The sequence below is a fragment of the Aulonocara stuartgranti genome (genome assembly GCF_965226115.1).
Source record: "Aulonocara stuartgranti genome assembly, chromosome: 1".
Taxonomy (NCBI): domain Eukaryota; kingdom Metazoa; phylum Chordata; class Actinopteri; order Cichliformes; family Cichlidae; genus Aulonocara; species Aulonocara stuartgranti.
Genome location: NC_138939.1, coordinates 7,398,013 through 7,414,976, shown reverse-complemented (window position 1 = coordinate 7,414,976; position 16,964 = coordinate 7,398,013). Strand labels below are relative to the sequence as shown.

Here is a 16,964-nt window from a genome sequence, read left to right as displayed (position 1 = left end):
CCAGAACCTTTGTATGCATTTATGTGTCCACGTTTGTCTGTGTTTGTGTGCGTGTGCTGGCGCCCTCTGTGACCAGCTAGTCTTTCCTCGTCAGCGTGTTTGTTCTCTCTCAGCGGGCTCTGTTTGATATCTGAACACAGCTGTGAGACACGAAGAAGAAGTCTGTGTGTTCTACGCATGCATCTGTGAATGTGGGGGATTTTGTTGTGTGCATGTGAGACTTGATGAGGGGTGGGGAAAGGAAGCATAAGTAAGTGTTTGTCATGTGGGTGCATGCATGCATGATGTAGGTGCCTGTACATGGGGCCAGTTGGTATGCAATTAGTTGTCAGTGTCTTTGTCGGAATGCAAATGGGAAGATCAGACGTGCCACTCCCAGGCCTGGAAAACAGAGTGCAGTGTTTCTCTGCTTCTCAGTGGGCTCCTCAATAGATAGCACAGGGTTAGTTTTATAAAAGCTGAGATCAGCTCCCTCACCCTCAAAGCATTCTGGGGGTGGGTTGACCTTGTTAGTTGGCTAGGACTCACTTATCATTCTGTGTTATATGGGTTTTTTTGTTTTTGTTTTTTGTTTCAGTCTCTCTTCTCTTTTTTCCCCCTGAGCATTATATTAAGTCTTGTTTAGCTATGACTTCTTTTCCTCTTTTTGTTTTTAATATTCTCTTTTGTTACTTTGTTGCTTATGACTCTAACATTTGCGATGAAACGAAATGCCTGGCTTCTCCAGCACATGTTGAAGTGCCTTTGGGTAGCATACTGAACCCCAGCGTGTGTGTACTTGACAGTTATGGGACGAGGAATTGGGAGGAGGCGTGATCGAGGTGAGTGCCTGGGGCCAGGCCTTAGCACATCCTTAAGTGTCTGAAGTAACTACTTGGACCACCACCAACAAGGAGGGGCCATCAGGGTTCAGTAACACTTGGATTGGGTGGCTGTCAAGGGCTCCGGCCCTCGCAGTCTGAACCTCAGTCAAAAAATCTTCTGCTTCCTTGGATGCTGGTCTGGAAGCTCTGGGATACTGTAATGGGCGTTTTTCAGCCTCTGCTTGTAATTGCAAGCAGATACTACTTCTACTTCTTACCTTTGGGGAAAAAAAGTGAGACAAGCTGTTTTAGTCTGCTGCCTTTGTCTTTATTTCATGCGAAGTTAACTAGCTGCTAGCTAAACACAGACTTGATCTTATCGAACAAAATAAAAGTAAGTTGTTCCCCTTTTTTGTTTTTTCTACTCTGATCACTGGCCTGTCCATTTGAAGGTATTCAGTTTTTGCCATTACAGAACCACTTTTACTTGTATGATAAAAACTACAGCATCCATACAGTCACAGTGAATTAAGCTTGTGGGGGACAGCTGTCTTTGATTCCAACAATTCCTTCATCAGATGAACATTTGAGGTCTTTAGACTAGCGACCTGTTTATACTGTTCCTTCAGGTTTCTTTGCATGAATCTTAAAGTTTACAGGGTCATGCTAAAGCGTGTTGATCCGAGCTTGCTGGGGCTGGGAGTTAAATGTTAAAGTGAGGAGGAAGTTAAAGAAAAGAGGAAACAAATTATTGAAGCAGGTCGTACAAGCATCTTATAGAAGATGATATGTGTAAATGACAGTAGCTCCAGTTTACTTCAGAAAGCACTTGACCCTTTAAAAAAAACTGCATTTTCAATCAGCATGAGGTTTGTAATTATCTGAAGCATGTGGGTTTGCTAATCTGGCTTTGTTAATAAATTAGTAATCAGATTTTAGTTGCCTTGTGACTTTGCATGAACCACACATTGAAAGTCAAAGTTCATCATCTTTAGCTAGATATAATTGATGGAGTTCATTAAAATACAATGAGCTTCTCTCTGACTCTTAGTTTCACATTCAGCGCTGTCAGTCAAATCTGCACAGCTTCGTCCGAACTGTCGAATCTTTTGTGTTGCCTGCAAAGATGGGAGGGAGGGAGTCTGAGGCTTTTGTAGCTAAAACCAGCTCATATACACACACACAAATGCACACACACACATATACACAGCTGTTGTAGAGACCACAGAGGAAGCGGAGCCACAGCGCTGCGTGTTCACAGCCAGCCACAGAGCTCTGACAGGCACTGCGTGTGTGTGTGAGTTGGTGTCAGTGTGACTGTGAGCGCTGAAGGCTGAAAAAGTTGGATCTTTTCAGACAGTTCCTCGGGGGGGATGGAGATAGAGCCAGAGTGTAGTCACTAAATCCTGTGAATACTCTTAAGACCGCTGTTATAAAGGGTGTCTTATCGGTGCCTCCCATCCTGTGTTCGGAGGAACACTTCCTAACAGACATGCTGGTCTGCATCATTATTTCTTTGTGGGTGATGATCACATGTTGCTGAGAGTGATTCAGTGTCTTCCTGTTTCTCTGTAGATCCACCGAGACAGAGAGACGTCGTTCCATCAGCCTTGCAATACTCAGCACTCAGGTAAGAGTTACTGGCAGCTCCTGCTGCTCTAAATTTTCATGTCAAAATTGACAGAATGGGTATTTTTAATTTCTTAATGGTTATTTCTGTTATGACTTCTTCTTTGGTTCCTTTTGCAGCAATCTGCCTGACATGGGTACTTTGCTGTTAGCAAGAAATGTTTTGCTCTTGGGTTGTGTGTGGATTAGTGTTAGTACTGATTAAGCCTGTATCCTGTTTGAAGTGATACTATGTTTCTCTTTGGCCTGGTTAAAGTAGCACTGACATCAAGTAAGATCGTTACATTGTTTGAGACTTGAGAGCAGCAGTTTGTTTGTGAACTTGTGAAAGTAGCTTTTTCTTTCTCCTAGTTTGATCTACTCAGATGACCTAAAACACCAACTTTGACAAAGATAAGATTTTGCTGCCTGATATCGGTGTTGTTAGAGCCCGATCTCGCTCTATTGTTTCTAGTCTGACATTAACAAAAAGTTTCCACTTACAAGCCAAATGGTTGAGTGGTTAACCTGTCACCCAGGACACGTGCCCAGGCTGCCTTTGCGCTCTAATATTCTTGAAACCACACTTTTAAGTGTCTAAGTCTGCTGACACTTGGAGATGTTATGAGGCTACTTTAAAAGGTTTTTAAGTAAGATGCAAATGAGACTTTAGAGTAGAAACATGGGCTTTTGACTTGGTGTGTTTTGCCAGCATGTGCACACACAGATGATGAAAAGTTAGATACGGAACAGATGGGGACCAGTGACCCTGATTGCTGTGAAAAGGGCCAGAACATGCACACTCTAATAAGATTTCATCTCTGTATCAACAAGGGCTCATACCGATTTAGACGACTGCTGTTAGGAAAGAAACACTGAAAACCCAAATGAGAAGGAAGTGTCGTTATATAGTTCGTGTTGTCTGTGGGACTGTTGACCAATATAGGCTAGACTCACTGTGTATTATATTTGAATGTTAAATATAATTGTGCTTACAAATAAGGTGATGCTGTGCTTTATATTTCAGTAAAGTCCACAACAATATTTGGTGATATCCCAGTTGATCGTGTATGAAATTTCTGGAATTGACCCCATAAATCATTTAATGTTAGCGTAGGAACACTAGCTTTAAAGGCTTAGACAATTTCCTTCTAGAAGGAAGTTCCGCCACCAACTTGGTAACACGTCAGGGCAGTTATTTTGGCAGTTAACAGATAATGAGAGCCAAAGCTTTAATTTCAGTCGTCAACTTTATTAAGTACATTTTTACAGAATTGCTTGTATGGAGTCCCACCTCAGATATGTTAGAAATGCTTACAAAGTTTAGTTTCTCCAGAAGGTTTAACAACCTTATTGTCCCTCCGTGTTGCACTTTTATTTCAAATGTACAAAGTTATATGACCCTACAGCATCAGCAGTAAGATCATTTAGTATTTTCACTTGTGGTTAAAAATGTCTTGACATTGCATAGTTTTTAAAATTTATTTATGCCCACTTTTTATCACGTCATTTATGCCTGGACCACAGTAGCAGTTTCCTCGAGCCACTCGGGAAGTGTAGCTGGGAAAAATATCAGCTCACTTGTCAGTGCAGCAAGTGGTTGATTGTTGCCATGGGGATATAGTTCACTCAGTATGGGCAATGACTGTAGGAGAAATATTAATGTGAAACATTTTAGATGTTGACACAGATATGTCTGAGTTTGGGCAACAGCCAAAGCAAGATAAGAAAAAGGGATTCTTTGACCTTCATAAGATGAGTCTGTCTGTAGGGAGACTGGTCTCAATAAAAAAAGACCAACAGATCGATGAGCTGGATCAGGCGGAGAACAAACTGCCTTTTATCTGCACTAGAAAACAGATGAAACATCAGTGTGTGTGACAGGGGCAGAGAGGAAAAGAGGCTGAAATGGATGAGACATACTGAGGAAACAAAAAAAAGTCAAACATGGAAACAGAAGGGAGAAGAACCATGGGTGTCAAGTGGAAGTAAAAATGGAAGGGTGGGTGACGGTGGGATTTCCTCTGTTGCAGCTTGGATCAGTTGACATCACTTCCTTTTCTTCCTCATTAAGCCAGATGCTTTCTGCCCTCCCTTTCTTTCTCTCTGATAGTTATTTATTTAGTTAACTTGGCAACAGAGGGATGTAATCCATGTTTCAACCACTGCAAAAGTAGTTTTTTAAGTTGCTGCTTGAAACGATTTACTTAAATTTACTTACCAATTTCATTGAATGCTTTTGTAATATACATATAATGACCACTTTATTAATTACAGCCTACTCTCATGATGCCTGTGATATCCAGTCATAGGTAATATGTTGTTTGAATATCATTCAGGTCAACGTTGGTGTTGTAGTGGACTGTGTCAGACTGCTGTTTTTCATGAAAGGTGGTTTATATATGCAGCCCTCTGACTCAGTGCCTCATTGTCTCACTGCATTCAGTACTTTGGTTTAAACGTAGTGAAATCTTCAAAACTGGGCGATGAGTTTAGCATGGTAGCGTGCTATTCTCACATGATCATATTGGTAGGTGTAATACATAGCACTATCATTGTGAGATGGGAGATGCTGGCATCAACACGGCCTTGTAGAGCCAACAGAACAACTCGCTGTGGATTATTATTCTTATTGTGTAGGAACATTAATGGTGACTGGATGCTCCTTTCAGATAGAGGTCAAAATCAAAGTAGCTCACAGTATTTGTTTGGCTATAGAAGAAAAGTTCTCCATGATCTTTTGGTTTTTGGTGTCAAAGGTCAATGTGATTTTACTGACTGCAAAAACCTTCCAGGTGAAAGTCGATACTCAAACCTTCTTCAAAGTCAATATGCACAGTCTTACGCAACTGGACTGCAAAAATAAGAGTCAATCCAAAGTTTGGATACACTTGTACTAGTTCATTATTTTCATTGCATTCCATATGATAAGTAATCATAGTAATAAAATAACATCACCTGACTTCTTCAGTGACCCAGCTGAGCTTTTGTTGAACCAGGAAATTTGGTACTTTGGTCCTAGCTTTTTTTTTTTTTTTTTTTTAAACTAAATATGCTCGACAGCTCAGTTAGAGGAAGACTAAGCTATGAATACACATTTACAGTGAATTAAAATGATTAGAAGTGGCACTGTAAAATTTCTCATTTATAAATATATAAATCTCATTGTTGTTCTGTTGCAAATTTAATTTGTTCAGAAAATTTTTTAAGTAATTATTACCTTTATAAGGAGTTTGTTGCAAAGGCTTCATGTTCACTCTGTGCTTTTGTGCATGTTATTTTATTTATTTATTTACTTACTTACTTTTTAATGTGTCTCAGATAACGAGAAACGCCCACGCTCTGCGGTGTGTTCCAACCTTTGACCTGTACTGTATATTTGTTTGGAAACTGAAACATTGGTTCTTAGTGAGAACCAGACCTTGTCAGATCTAATCTCTGTGTTGTCTGGAGACACCGTTGTCATCTTTACTTTTAAAGACCTGGGGAAAAAAACTAAACTAAACTTGCTAAGGAGTAATCTTGGTGCTAGACATTGTGTTTGTGTGAAGTAATGCAAATTTTCTGTTGGTTGAAAAGACCCTTGTGATACTGTTTTGCTGTGGATGATCAGGCAGCATTTAGCCATATTCTGTACATCTCTGTAGAAAAGACAGAATAAAGGACACTTAAAGGCAAACAAGCTACATAAATAGCAGTCAGTGTTCAGTGTGTGAATGGGTGGATGACTGAATGTAGTGTAAAGCGCTTTGGGGTCCTTAGGATCTAAGTAAAGCGCTATACAAATACAGGCCATTTACCATAATTTTAATAATTACACATTTATGCAAAACCTCAGTGACTGCAGACATTTCATTTGACTTGATCAGACATTAAAAGAAAAACAAAAAAGAACAGCTGAGGCTGCTTCTCGTGGCTGCAGAACATGTGCATTGTTGTGCTCTAGGGTGAATTATCCCATCATGCTTCTGGTACATGTTGTGGTGCATGTCTGCTGTGGTTTGCTAACATATGTTAAGTCATTGTTCTGCTTTAGAGCATTGTAGGTCGTGCAATACTTTTAGGTAAAGCCTTGTTCTGTTTATCGGAACTCATTTCCCATATTTACAGGAATCATGCTGGATGTTTCTGCATGTGCCGTTTGGAAGGTTTGAATTGCCGTTTTGTTTAATATACTCTGTAAACTGTGTGCAGACAGATTTTTATCTCTGTGAAAAATAGGAGGCTATGTGGTAACATCCTCTACTCAGAAGTATGAGGACTTTGTCCTTTGCCCTTGCTGAATTTAAAAAAACGCATGTTTAATTTTGTAAACGTGTTGAAATGCAGATGGTGAAGTGATACCTGATTATGAACTGAACCAGTCTACAGACAAAGGTCACTCAAAGAAAAAGAAACAGCAAGATGATGGTGTATTTCGCAGGTAGTCTGATGCACTTTGATCAACTTTTAAGAAAGGTTAACTGGAATCTTCAACACCTCCTATGTGTAATAAATCAGCCCAGTTAGACAGAGAACCTTGTACACATTTAATATGAAAAAACACAGGACAAGGAAGTATAGGTCGAAGAAAATATAAATACGATTTTATATGAAAGTTCTGATAAAATCTACACTTAGCTGAAATAAGTGTTTTTCCTAACAGGGAAAACTTGCAGAGAAGAATGTTTCTAACCCAACAGATTATTTTTTATTAATTTTTTTTGCCAATTATTTCAGACTTGAAATTAGATTAGATTGTATCTACTTTTATATTTTTTTAGCTGCACGTTACACTTATTTTTAACCCTCTGAATTTCCCGGAGGAACCCACCCGAGGGATTAATAAAGTTTCATCTAATCTAATCACTTCGGGGTGTTTTTACCTGCAGTTAAACTCAAATGATTTGAATTGCAGTAATCAAAAAGTAGTATACACTGCAGTATAAAGCTGCATTTCTTTAAATGTAAGGATTGTTTCTGCAAGAAACAAGGAAAGCTAGAACAGTTTGACCGTTCTTTTCTGCGTGCAGCTATACAAAAAAATGTCGCCACCTACTGTAGACCAGTAGGTGGCAATACAGAAGAGTCCTTGACCAATCAGAAGTATTCATCGCTTCAAGCCCCATCCCCAAAGTTTCCATGCTTTGACAAAGTACTGCCTACCAAGTAGGGACTTGGGGGGTAAAATAATTTCCCCAGAGTTTAATTTAGACTCAGGTGTCTGCAGTGGAAATGCAGTTGAAATTCCTTCAAGAGTTTCTACTCTCAGGGGAAAGCTCCTGTGGTTAAAAAGTGATGTGTATCTCTGCAGTCAAGGCCAAGTTTTCTGTTTGTGTCTGCTGGTTTATGAATTTAGATTCATTTTTTAAAAAGCTAATAAAATGCTGAATCTGTATCAGATGTGTTCCCTCTGTTGCTCGCTAGGCAGACTGTTTACCTTCAGGAAACAAAATCCTCCTTTACTACAAGTGGACTTTAAATAGAAACCAAAAATCTTGTCCCCTGCATTTGTATATGCAGATCAATTTATAGAGATTGCATGAAAGGTGCAAAAAAGTGGATATGATATAATATATATAAAGTATATATCTGACCTTCTTCACACTTGGCCAGCAGCCTCAACCACCCGTCGACTCATGAGCAACTTTTACACCTGTTCTCTGAGCCTTTTCTATGTGTGCTGTGGTAGTGGTGTTGGGGTCTGTTTGACACAGAGGGAGGAGGACAGCTGTCAAAACTCACAGTCCCCTGCTAGTTGTGACAGACAGCTGTGAGGGGGGTGGAGTCTGAGGAAAACTCCCTGAGTCCACTTGTGTCACCAGCACTTGCAACTCCAACATTCTCACGCACGTTCATTTTTGGATTGTCTGCTAATAGCGGAAATATGACGTAAAAAGGGGCAAAATGTCTTTGTATCGAGCCACCAATGCACTGTGGTCAAGACTAAGCTCTGTTGCAGCAGTTGAGGTCAAAGGTCAGTGTGGATTTGGTATCTTAACTGAAAAGATCTATTGATGTCATGATATGGCAGCCTTCCCCTTTAATGTTTTCTGCATGTTGTCTACATGTTGTAGTATGAGCGAGCAGGATGTGGTTTGCCCAGTTGTCATGTAGGAACACGTTGGTAATAACTAAACTTGTGACCTTGTTTCTTCTCAAAGCAGAAACCAGAAATAATCCTGCGCCTGTCATGTTGTGGTGTCTGCTGCAGGACTCATAAAGCAGTGTTGATGCAAATATGGAAACTTTAATTTCCCAAATATGATTTAAACTGCTGACTCCTTTGATTACAACGTTTCGATTGAGACTTCATGAACTCTTTCAAGTGCTCTAATGAGGAATGATTATTTTCTATAGTAGTGATACTCAAATCTGTGCTGTATTACTCAGTTGAGTTCCATCTTTAGTTCAGCCTCTCAGCGCAGGAATGTGCTAATTAGCGAAAACAACTTGTCAGTGTCTGAAAAAACATATGGACTTTTGCTGCTCAATAAGTACTTGAAGCAGCTTATTTATCTGATATTTTCATGTTTTTGGATTGTTTGTGTCAGGCTCAGACTATTTTAGATAGAAGTGACGGAACCATTGTGTAAGAATTTACAATTAAGGAAGTCTCACAATCTTTATGTCAGGATAGCACCTACCTTTGTCCATTGTGACACACTATTCAGTGGTATCACTCGACCCAAAGTGGTGATGTCCCATTGGCGTTGTAATTGGGCTGATTGAAACATTATGAAACCATAATGTTTGTCGGTGCTGTGATCTGACTACCCTCCTTTCATTAAGAGCTGACTGTGTCGACCTGCTCTCTCTGCGATGTTTGTTAAAGGCGCTCATGGTTATTCTACAGAAAAATTGTATACCCCCACTCCCTCAAGTCTAACAACACTATGATGTAAAGAGACTCCCCACCCCTGACGGGTGCTGAATTTTATAGGGTTATGTTTCTGCCAGCTTCAGGATTCCTCGAGCCATCCTTTGCTGGTGTTGGTTAATTAATCTACTTTTATTTTTAGTCTTGATTTTGGCTGTGAATAATTATGAAAAACAAGATAATCTGCTTCTGCTTTTGGGTTGTGCTGAATACAGGGCATGCTTTATTTTAAATATGCCCTTTTCTGTGGCATGTTTAGTTCAGTTTACATTTATTTATAGATTTGTATTTCTCCACTTGAATTATATCTCATGTATGAGGCATCTACTTGTACCCACTCAGCGACACAGAATCCAGGCTCTTGAAGCATGAGCACATACATATACAAAATCTAGCTTCCTCTTGCTCACATGAGTGTAGGGGATGCAAGTCTTCCCGGGGGATTAAGAATGACTTCCGGTTTTTGAGCAGAAATAGATGTTTAAAAAAAAAAAATCATAACAACACTGAGCAAATGATCTCATGCAGTTTTTCTTGGCTGCTGGCTAAAGTCAGCCCATTGGTAGATGTCTGTGCCTGAGTACAGGCTTCCTCTTTTAGTTTGGCCTGGAATATTATCTGTGCATGTCCTTACATGTCCAAAAAGCTGTAGCCCCAGAACCTTGTTGCATAACAGTTGTTGTATTCTGTGCTGACTTTAGATTTGGCTGTTTGTAATTCAGTGAGATAGAATAGTGGGTATAAAGTAAAAATGGCTTGTGGTGAGCTGCTACGGGTAAAGAGCACAGAGACTTACTGAGAAAAACTAACGTGGCATCAGCCGAGGCCTGAGAGTGACTACTTTAAATAGTCATTATTTAAGTAGTCAGTGTGATACACGTGATTCTGACTTATTATAGTTCATATCATTGTGGCTGATATGAACTCGAGTAACTGTCTGCTTGATGTCTGTAATTTCTATCGATCAAGCAACAGAAGTAAAAAATTACTTCTTGCTTTAAAGCTTACAATAAGGTGCAGACTTTGTAAGCATCAGTGTCCATTTGGCCTTAGGGTGACTAATGCAGCTCTTTCATGAAAGCAGTTTTGCAGTACTTCAATAACCGTTTACGTTGTCTTTCTCCGAGTCAGATTTTAACTTCAGTTCCGCCCTGGTACCTTTATGAAACCCACAAACACTGGTTGTTTGCAGTTGAGCACAGACTGCTTTGGTGAGGACAGTCAGCCATTGATCCACCAGGCTTTTCACACCTTCTCAGATTCCCACAAGTCTTTTCACTGATGTCTTACAGACCTGCTTGTGTTTTAGAACAAAGAATGAAGACTTATTGTTTTGGAAACAAGGTGTGTGTGTGTGTGGGGGGGGTCAGTTTAACAGCCTCTGTTGAGAAACTTATCAGTGAATGTATTTTAAATCTGATTTCACAAGAATGCTTCGTTTCTCCTCTGTTTGATTTTAACCCTGCGATGTGTTAAATGTCGTGTCTTTCAGGATCCTCAGAGTCTTCAACATTTTCCAGTTTGCCCAGTAGGACCAGCAGTGCCACCAGCTGCCCCTCTTCAGCTCACAGAGACTCTGGCAGTGACATAGAGAGCTTCCTGAACACAGAACCCGGATATGACAGCATCTTCAGAAAGGTCTGACCCCCATCAACTTCAAATCAATGTTAAAGTGCTCAAAAACAATTCTTTTAAACTGGTTTAATTATCTGTGCAAAGTGAGAAAAGCAAATGAGGACAAATCTGTGAAGAAATATATATTTAAAAATGTAAACAAAAACATTGCCACTATATATGCTGTAGAATGAACTTCTTACACATCCAAACTGCAAACACATCAATCATTAAATGTATAAATGTAGCAGCCAATTCCCTGTTTACTAAATCCTTGGCTGGCTGTGGTCCAAACATCCGGTTCAGTTGCGCTGAACACCAAGAATATATTTTGCCTCTGCAACTATTCCTATAGGGATTATATACTATATATGAAGTATCTATTTTCTCAGTCTGTGTCTGTTTTTTTATTTATTAGTACCCTGAGGCAGAGATGCCAAACATCTACTAAGCATCTTTTTAAGCCGGCAGCTCTCCTCCGCTGCTGGGAAAGTGCAAGCTGTGGTCCCTGCTGTCACTCTGCTGCTGTTGAAAGTCTGTTTGAAGCCAGGCACCCTTTGGTTAAAGTTGAAACACTTGTATCTCTCAGTTTCTGCTGTGTTGAGCACTTGAAACATGCTCATTGTAATGTGAACCGTATGTCATGTTTGGTGCAAACAAAGCCAGAGAAGAGAATATCAGCTGCCTGGGAGTATACAGTGTGGTGCTGAGGGTTGGGACACTGTACATAGGCCGTGATGGGCAAAATGAATCCGCACAAAGACTACAGAAGCTAAATTCTGAAAGAGAGGATTAACGTCTTTGCTGCTCTCTGAAGGGAAACGCTTCTTTTGTGAAATGTAATACTGTAAATGTAGAATAAAGAGGACATAGACGGTTTCAACAGTCGTGACTTATCTGAGTTTAACATGTATGTTGTGCCATCAGATAACATTTAAAATCCTGAAATAAAACAAAGTTTAAAACTCAGCTGGGTCCTTCTCTTATAGCGCTGAAGCTGACGTTCACATGCAGTCTCTGCCCTTGATGTATGCTCATGCGTTGTCCGACTCCCAGAGGAAGTTGTGTTTGCAGCATAAAGCAGATCTTTCATTCGCAGCTCTCCGACAGAAGCAGCTCTATGCTCGGCCCTCACACTGCAGCTGGCAGCACAATAGACCCAGTTAAAGCTCACACCTACAAATTAACTCTAAATGGACTATCCCAAACCTGTGTGTGTGTGTGTGTGTGTGTGTGTGTGTGGGCAGTCGTTTTTTCCCACCATTCCCAAAGAGTGGTTTTACTAAAACTATTTGTTTTCCGCGTGCTTCTTATATTATAGAGCTGTCAGGTGAAGACTTGTCAAGAAATCAGCAAACTATACACAAGCATATGGCTAATTAACTTGCAAGAATACATATTAGTTTACACATATGCGGTGTACGTACACTTTATATTTGCCAACTGCTAACTGTCTGTGGATTTGGATCACTAAAATGGTCCTGTGACAATGACAAATGGACTTTAAAAAGACTATATATCACTAAGAAGTGTTTTCCTGGGAAAGGTTTGTTTTAACAAGGTTGCTATCATTTATTGGTGTTTGTTATAATGCCAGTGTTGCTATAAAGTGGCGCTGGCTCATTATCCCTAAGCCATGCCATTTGGTCCTCATTATATTCCATTCCTGTGGGTTAAATGGCTCTTCAGCTTACTCTTAATTCATCTCATGCCTCAGTGAAGAAATGCTGATGGATATACAAAGTGATAGCCCGAGTAATTAACAATGATTTCAAGGACATCTGTTTTGCTGTGTTATGTTTTATTCATATTTATTATGCTGTGTTGGAGTGCCCTTTTTTTCCTGTTCTGTTACATTCTGCCCTTAAACTGCAGGTGTAATAAAATGGCAAAATCACATTATGGATCTTAAATAGTCTCCTGTTATTGGGGTTGTGTGGTCCTCCATATAGAAAACACTACGCTACTTCCAGATGAACAGAATTAACCTTTTGGGTCCTTCATATAGTCCTATTGTTCCCTTGTAGGATTGTAGGATACCGTCACCAAGGCCAGGGTTAATGTAAGGTGGTGCTATCCACTCTGTGTAATGTGTACCATGTGACCCAAGCAAAAATAGAACCAGCCAGTGAGAGGGCAGGACAGCTTTGTTCACTTACAATAAATGATTTAGCCTTATGCACTTAGGGACCATAAATGGATAGATATCAGCTGAGCAGCTGTTGAGACATAGCGTCTGCAGGCTTTTTTGTGGGATTTTTTTTGCCGTTGATTATCACTAATTCCTCAAGTTGTCATCCACAACCTTGCCTCACAATAGCTTAGTAAGCACACACATGTTCTCACGCTCCACTTCCTGTGGTTCTCAGAGCAGAGCCAGACTCTTCACACTTTCAGTTACTGTTCACGGTTCACAAGCGCATTACTTGATTAAACCTGGAAATTAATACTTTACGTGGAAACAGTTGCATTTACATGTGTCCGCGCTCCCTAAAATAATAAATCAACATTTTATTAGTGTGGCATTGACTTCATATAGTGCTGATTTAGCATACTGGCTCATGATAAACCATAACTTTTTGATGGTACAGTAATGCTTTAAAGTAGTGTAAAGTTATACCTTTTCTCTTTTTGGGATGTCTTTCAGAATGATGAACCTGTGACTGGAGGAGACAGTGCCAGCGAGGTTTCGGTCTCCTGCTCTTCCACAGACGACACCGCCAGCGTCGGCCCGACCAGCTCCAGCCCGGAGGGCAGCCAGGGCCTGGGCTGCAGCTGGAGTCCAGAAGAGGGCATCCAGACCGTGGCACCTACCACTGAAGGACTGGACAGTGAAGGTGGAGAAGGAGGAGGGGCAGGAGAGGCTGAAGAAGAGGCCAAAGATAGAGTAACTGAGGTGCCGCGGCGTTCCTGTCTCTTTCGTAACAGCAACCGTTCCCTGTCACCTCTTCGCCGCCACAGCTGGGGTCCTGGAAAGAACAACGGAGGAGACGGAGAGATGAACCAGAGGAGGTGAGAGTGATGAATACTGGGTTCTTCAGGATGAATAATGTCTAATTGCATTGTTGATGAAGTGGATGTAGAAATAGAAATGTTTCTCCTCCGTCCTAGATACTGGCTGCTGGTGTTAATCTGGTGTTAGTCAGTAGATGTCAGCAGACTTGATGTGTGCCTCTTTCAGCATTATTAGAGCTTGTTGATGTCAGTCCTTCTGTGCCATGTTGAGTGTTTCCTCTTCATGCTGTGAGCAGCTGTGTTGCCATTTGTCTTGCGTTGGCAGGGAGCTTCCAAAATTGTACACACAGATGCTTATAAACAAATGCACAGATACGCACTTCAACATGAACACATGTTCTCACGCTTTCACATTCAGAGCCACACTGTACAGTTGTCACGAGTTGACAACAAGATTATTTCACAAACATCGGTTCAATAGAAAGGCTAACAGTGACTTTTAGAACGGGACTCTTAACGCTGTTTTGTCATCACTGCTCAAATGATTGGCTCTTAGCGATGGTCTGTAGAGGAATTTACATGCAAGTTTCTTTTTAATATCCCCTGTCTTATTAAGTTTTTCCTTTTGACAGTAGTGTATATTTCATATGTGCATCTGTGTGTTAAAGCCTGACGATACTGGAGACCATTACTCATTCACAGGGAGTCTAAAAGAAATCCATTAATCATATATTGGCCATTGTTTTTAGTATATGGCAAATGGCCAGGAACTTGTATAGCACTCTTCTACTCTGAGTACTCGAAACGTTTTTTACTACAATCCTTATTCACACAAGTACTTTTTTCTTATACCTTACGTCTTACGTTTGTGCACATGCTCACGCTCCGATGGATGCACTGGGGCAACTCCGGTTCATTATGCCCAAGGATATTTCAAGATGCAGATTAGAGTAGCTGGGGATTGAACCACCGGCCTTTCAGTTATTAAGTAACCTGTGCTGCCTCATGAGCCACAGAGCTTAGATGTATATATGCAGGCATTGTTTTACAGCAACTTTTGATATCATTATTTACTTTTTAGATAAAATTATTTATTTCAAAAGTTAGGCAGCAACTTAATGTAAAAATGCCTCTTGCCTGCATCACCATCTGCTCAACTGTGATACAACTCTGCAATGTATTGGTGGCAGTTTTCCTGCTTTAAGTGGAACTTTAGAGCATTTCTATCCCACAAACGGAGACATGTGACACATTGTGATAGGCTCTAGCTTCCAAACACTGGAGGACAGTGTTTGGAAGTCTGGCCTATACCGGATGGCCATGAAGAAAGCATGCATGGTTAATATGCTGTCTTGTTTTGCTACCCAGATTTCCTGATCATAATAAAGTCAAAAGCTAGGCTCATTTCTCCAGCTTTGCTAAGTAACTCATATCATATCATATCATATCATATCATATCATTATAGATCAACCTAAATAAGGACCAGTCACATAGAAGCCTACTGACTCGCTAAGTAAAATCATAAAGAGGGTACTGCGACCTCCTCTAGTCAACATGTAATAGTGGATTAACAGGTGTTATTAAAGGAGGGAAACCCTCCAAAAAACGGACGGAGCAGTGGAGCAGCCAAGGGAACAGAACGATATAAAAACTGTATCACTAAAACATAAGTTTTTATACAAAAACAGTTAAAAATGTAAAAGCAATTAAAACAACCCTGGCCAGGGAGAACACACAGTAAAAATCAAAATAAAACATAAACACACTAAAAGTCCAGTGGGGTCAGCCACGGCGTTAAAATCCAGCAAAATCGGAGCGGGCAAGGAAAACCCGGCGGCGTCCCCGGCCGTCCTGTCAGTCTCTCTGATCCGGAGTGCCCGGATGGGCAGAGCTCCTAACTCTGCCCGCCGCTTTTCTGTGGCACGCCAGCACTATGGTCTCACCGTCGGAGGTAGGGCGCTGTCCCACTCCAAACTAATCCCCCACCACAGTGTCCTCTGGCGTCAAGCTATTCCAGCAGCAGCACAGCTCTCACTGCTTCTCTACGCACTGGCCGTCATATGCCCTCGCCACGTACTGCACACCAACGCCGCCCTCTGCTTGCGGCCGCCGCCGCTGCCTGCCAGCATCTACTCCGCCATCTCTGCTGCCCTGCTTCTCCTGACCGGCTAGGCCCTCTTATTGGGCCTCTGTGACCTCCCAGGTCTGCCAAGTTTGTAATCAGGGAGGGGTATAGTCTCTCCAGGACAATTCAACAATAAATAAAATAAAAGCATGCAATAAAACAAGAATAAAACACTATACAATATTAAAATATTAGCAATAATAAAACACAGCAACTCATGCGAGATAAAAATCTAGTTAACTTGTCCATTTCCACCCCGTGACAAACACAAACCCAAAATGGAGAATGTTTGCCTTGAAAGTAAAAGTCGTGGCTTACCATTTCACAAGGTGCAAATTGATTCTTCTATGCAAACTACAGGAAACCGTGGCAATCTGCTAGCAAACAAAACAATTGCAAGGAGGTTTTTCTTTAGTGCAGCACCATATACGTCGTTGCAACTTGCAACAGTAACCGCTCCAGCAAACACTCGCCAGCCTGTCAGGGAATACACATTTTTCCCTATAAACAAAGGTTACCAGGGGGTTTGCCTGTGTGTGAGTGGGGTCTAGGACACATCTTTTTTAAAAAAAGACAAAATAAATGTAATGAGATTTTAAATTATGAGAAAAACAAGATTTCGGAATGTCTCGTATAGTGTTTGGTGACATTTTAAAGTAACAGTCTAGCATTTGGTAATTATGCTTATTTGGTTGCCAAAGATTATTAGGAATCCACAATAAAAGGGACATGAGTGTTGCATAAGCCCTACTGAAGCATTTGATCTGTTCAGTCCACACAAACTCCATCCTCAGACAGAGATGCCAAACAGATGTCTGTCAGCACAGAGGAGCTGAAAGGAGCAGCTGGTCTAAACAGAAGTTTACTGGATAAAGGCAGCTTTCATGTGGTCGCAGCAGGAAGGAATCATCGATACTTTTAGATACAGTGTGGTATTATGGTGCGTTATGTTCGTCAAGTTCAGTAAATTTGTTTGGTTTAAACAGCTGTCTGTGGAGA

At 40.8% G+C, this 16,964-nt stretch overlaps 1 protein-coding gene across 5 annotated transcripts in view; it reads left to right on the top strand.

The window, feature by feature from the left end:
• The window catches only part of LOC309708453 (A-kinase anchoring protein 13), a 121,772-nt gene that overhangs the window by 58,196 nt on the left and 46,612 nt on the right, over positions 1 to 16,964 (top strand). For all 5 annotated transcript variants that reach the window (XM_082536506.1, XM_082536507.1, XM_082536508.1 and 2 more), the window contains exons 10-12: positions 2,379 to 2,433; positions 10,763 to 10,908; positions 13,532 to 13,896. In XM_082536506.1, the coding sequence (XP_082392632.1) occupies positions 2,379 to 2,433; positions 10,763 to 10,908; positions 13,532 to 13,896 (566 nt within the window). The remainder of the gene's footprint in view (positions 1 to 2,378; positions 2,434 to 10,762; positions 10,909 to 13,531; positions 13,897 to 16,964) is intronic.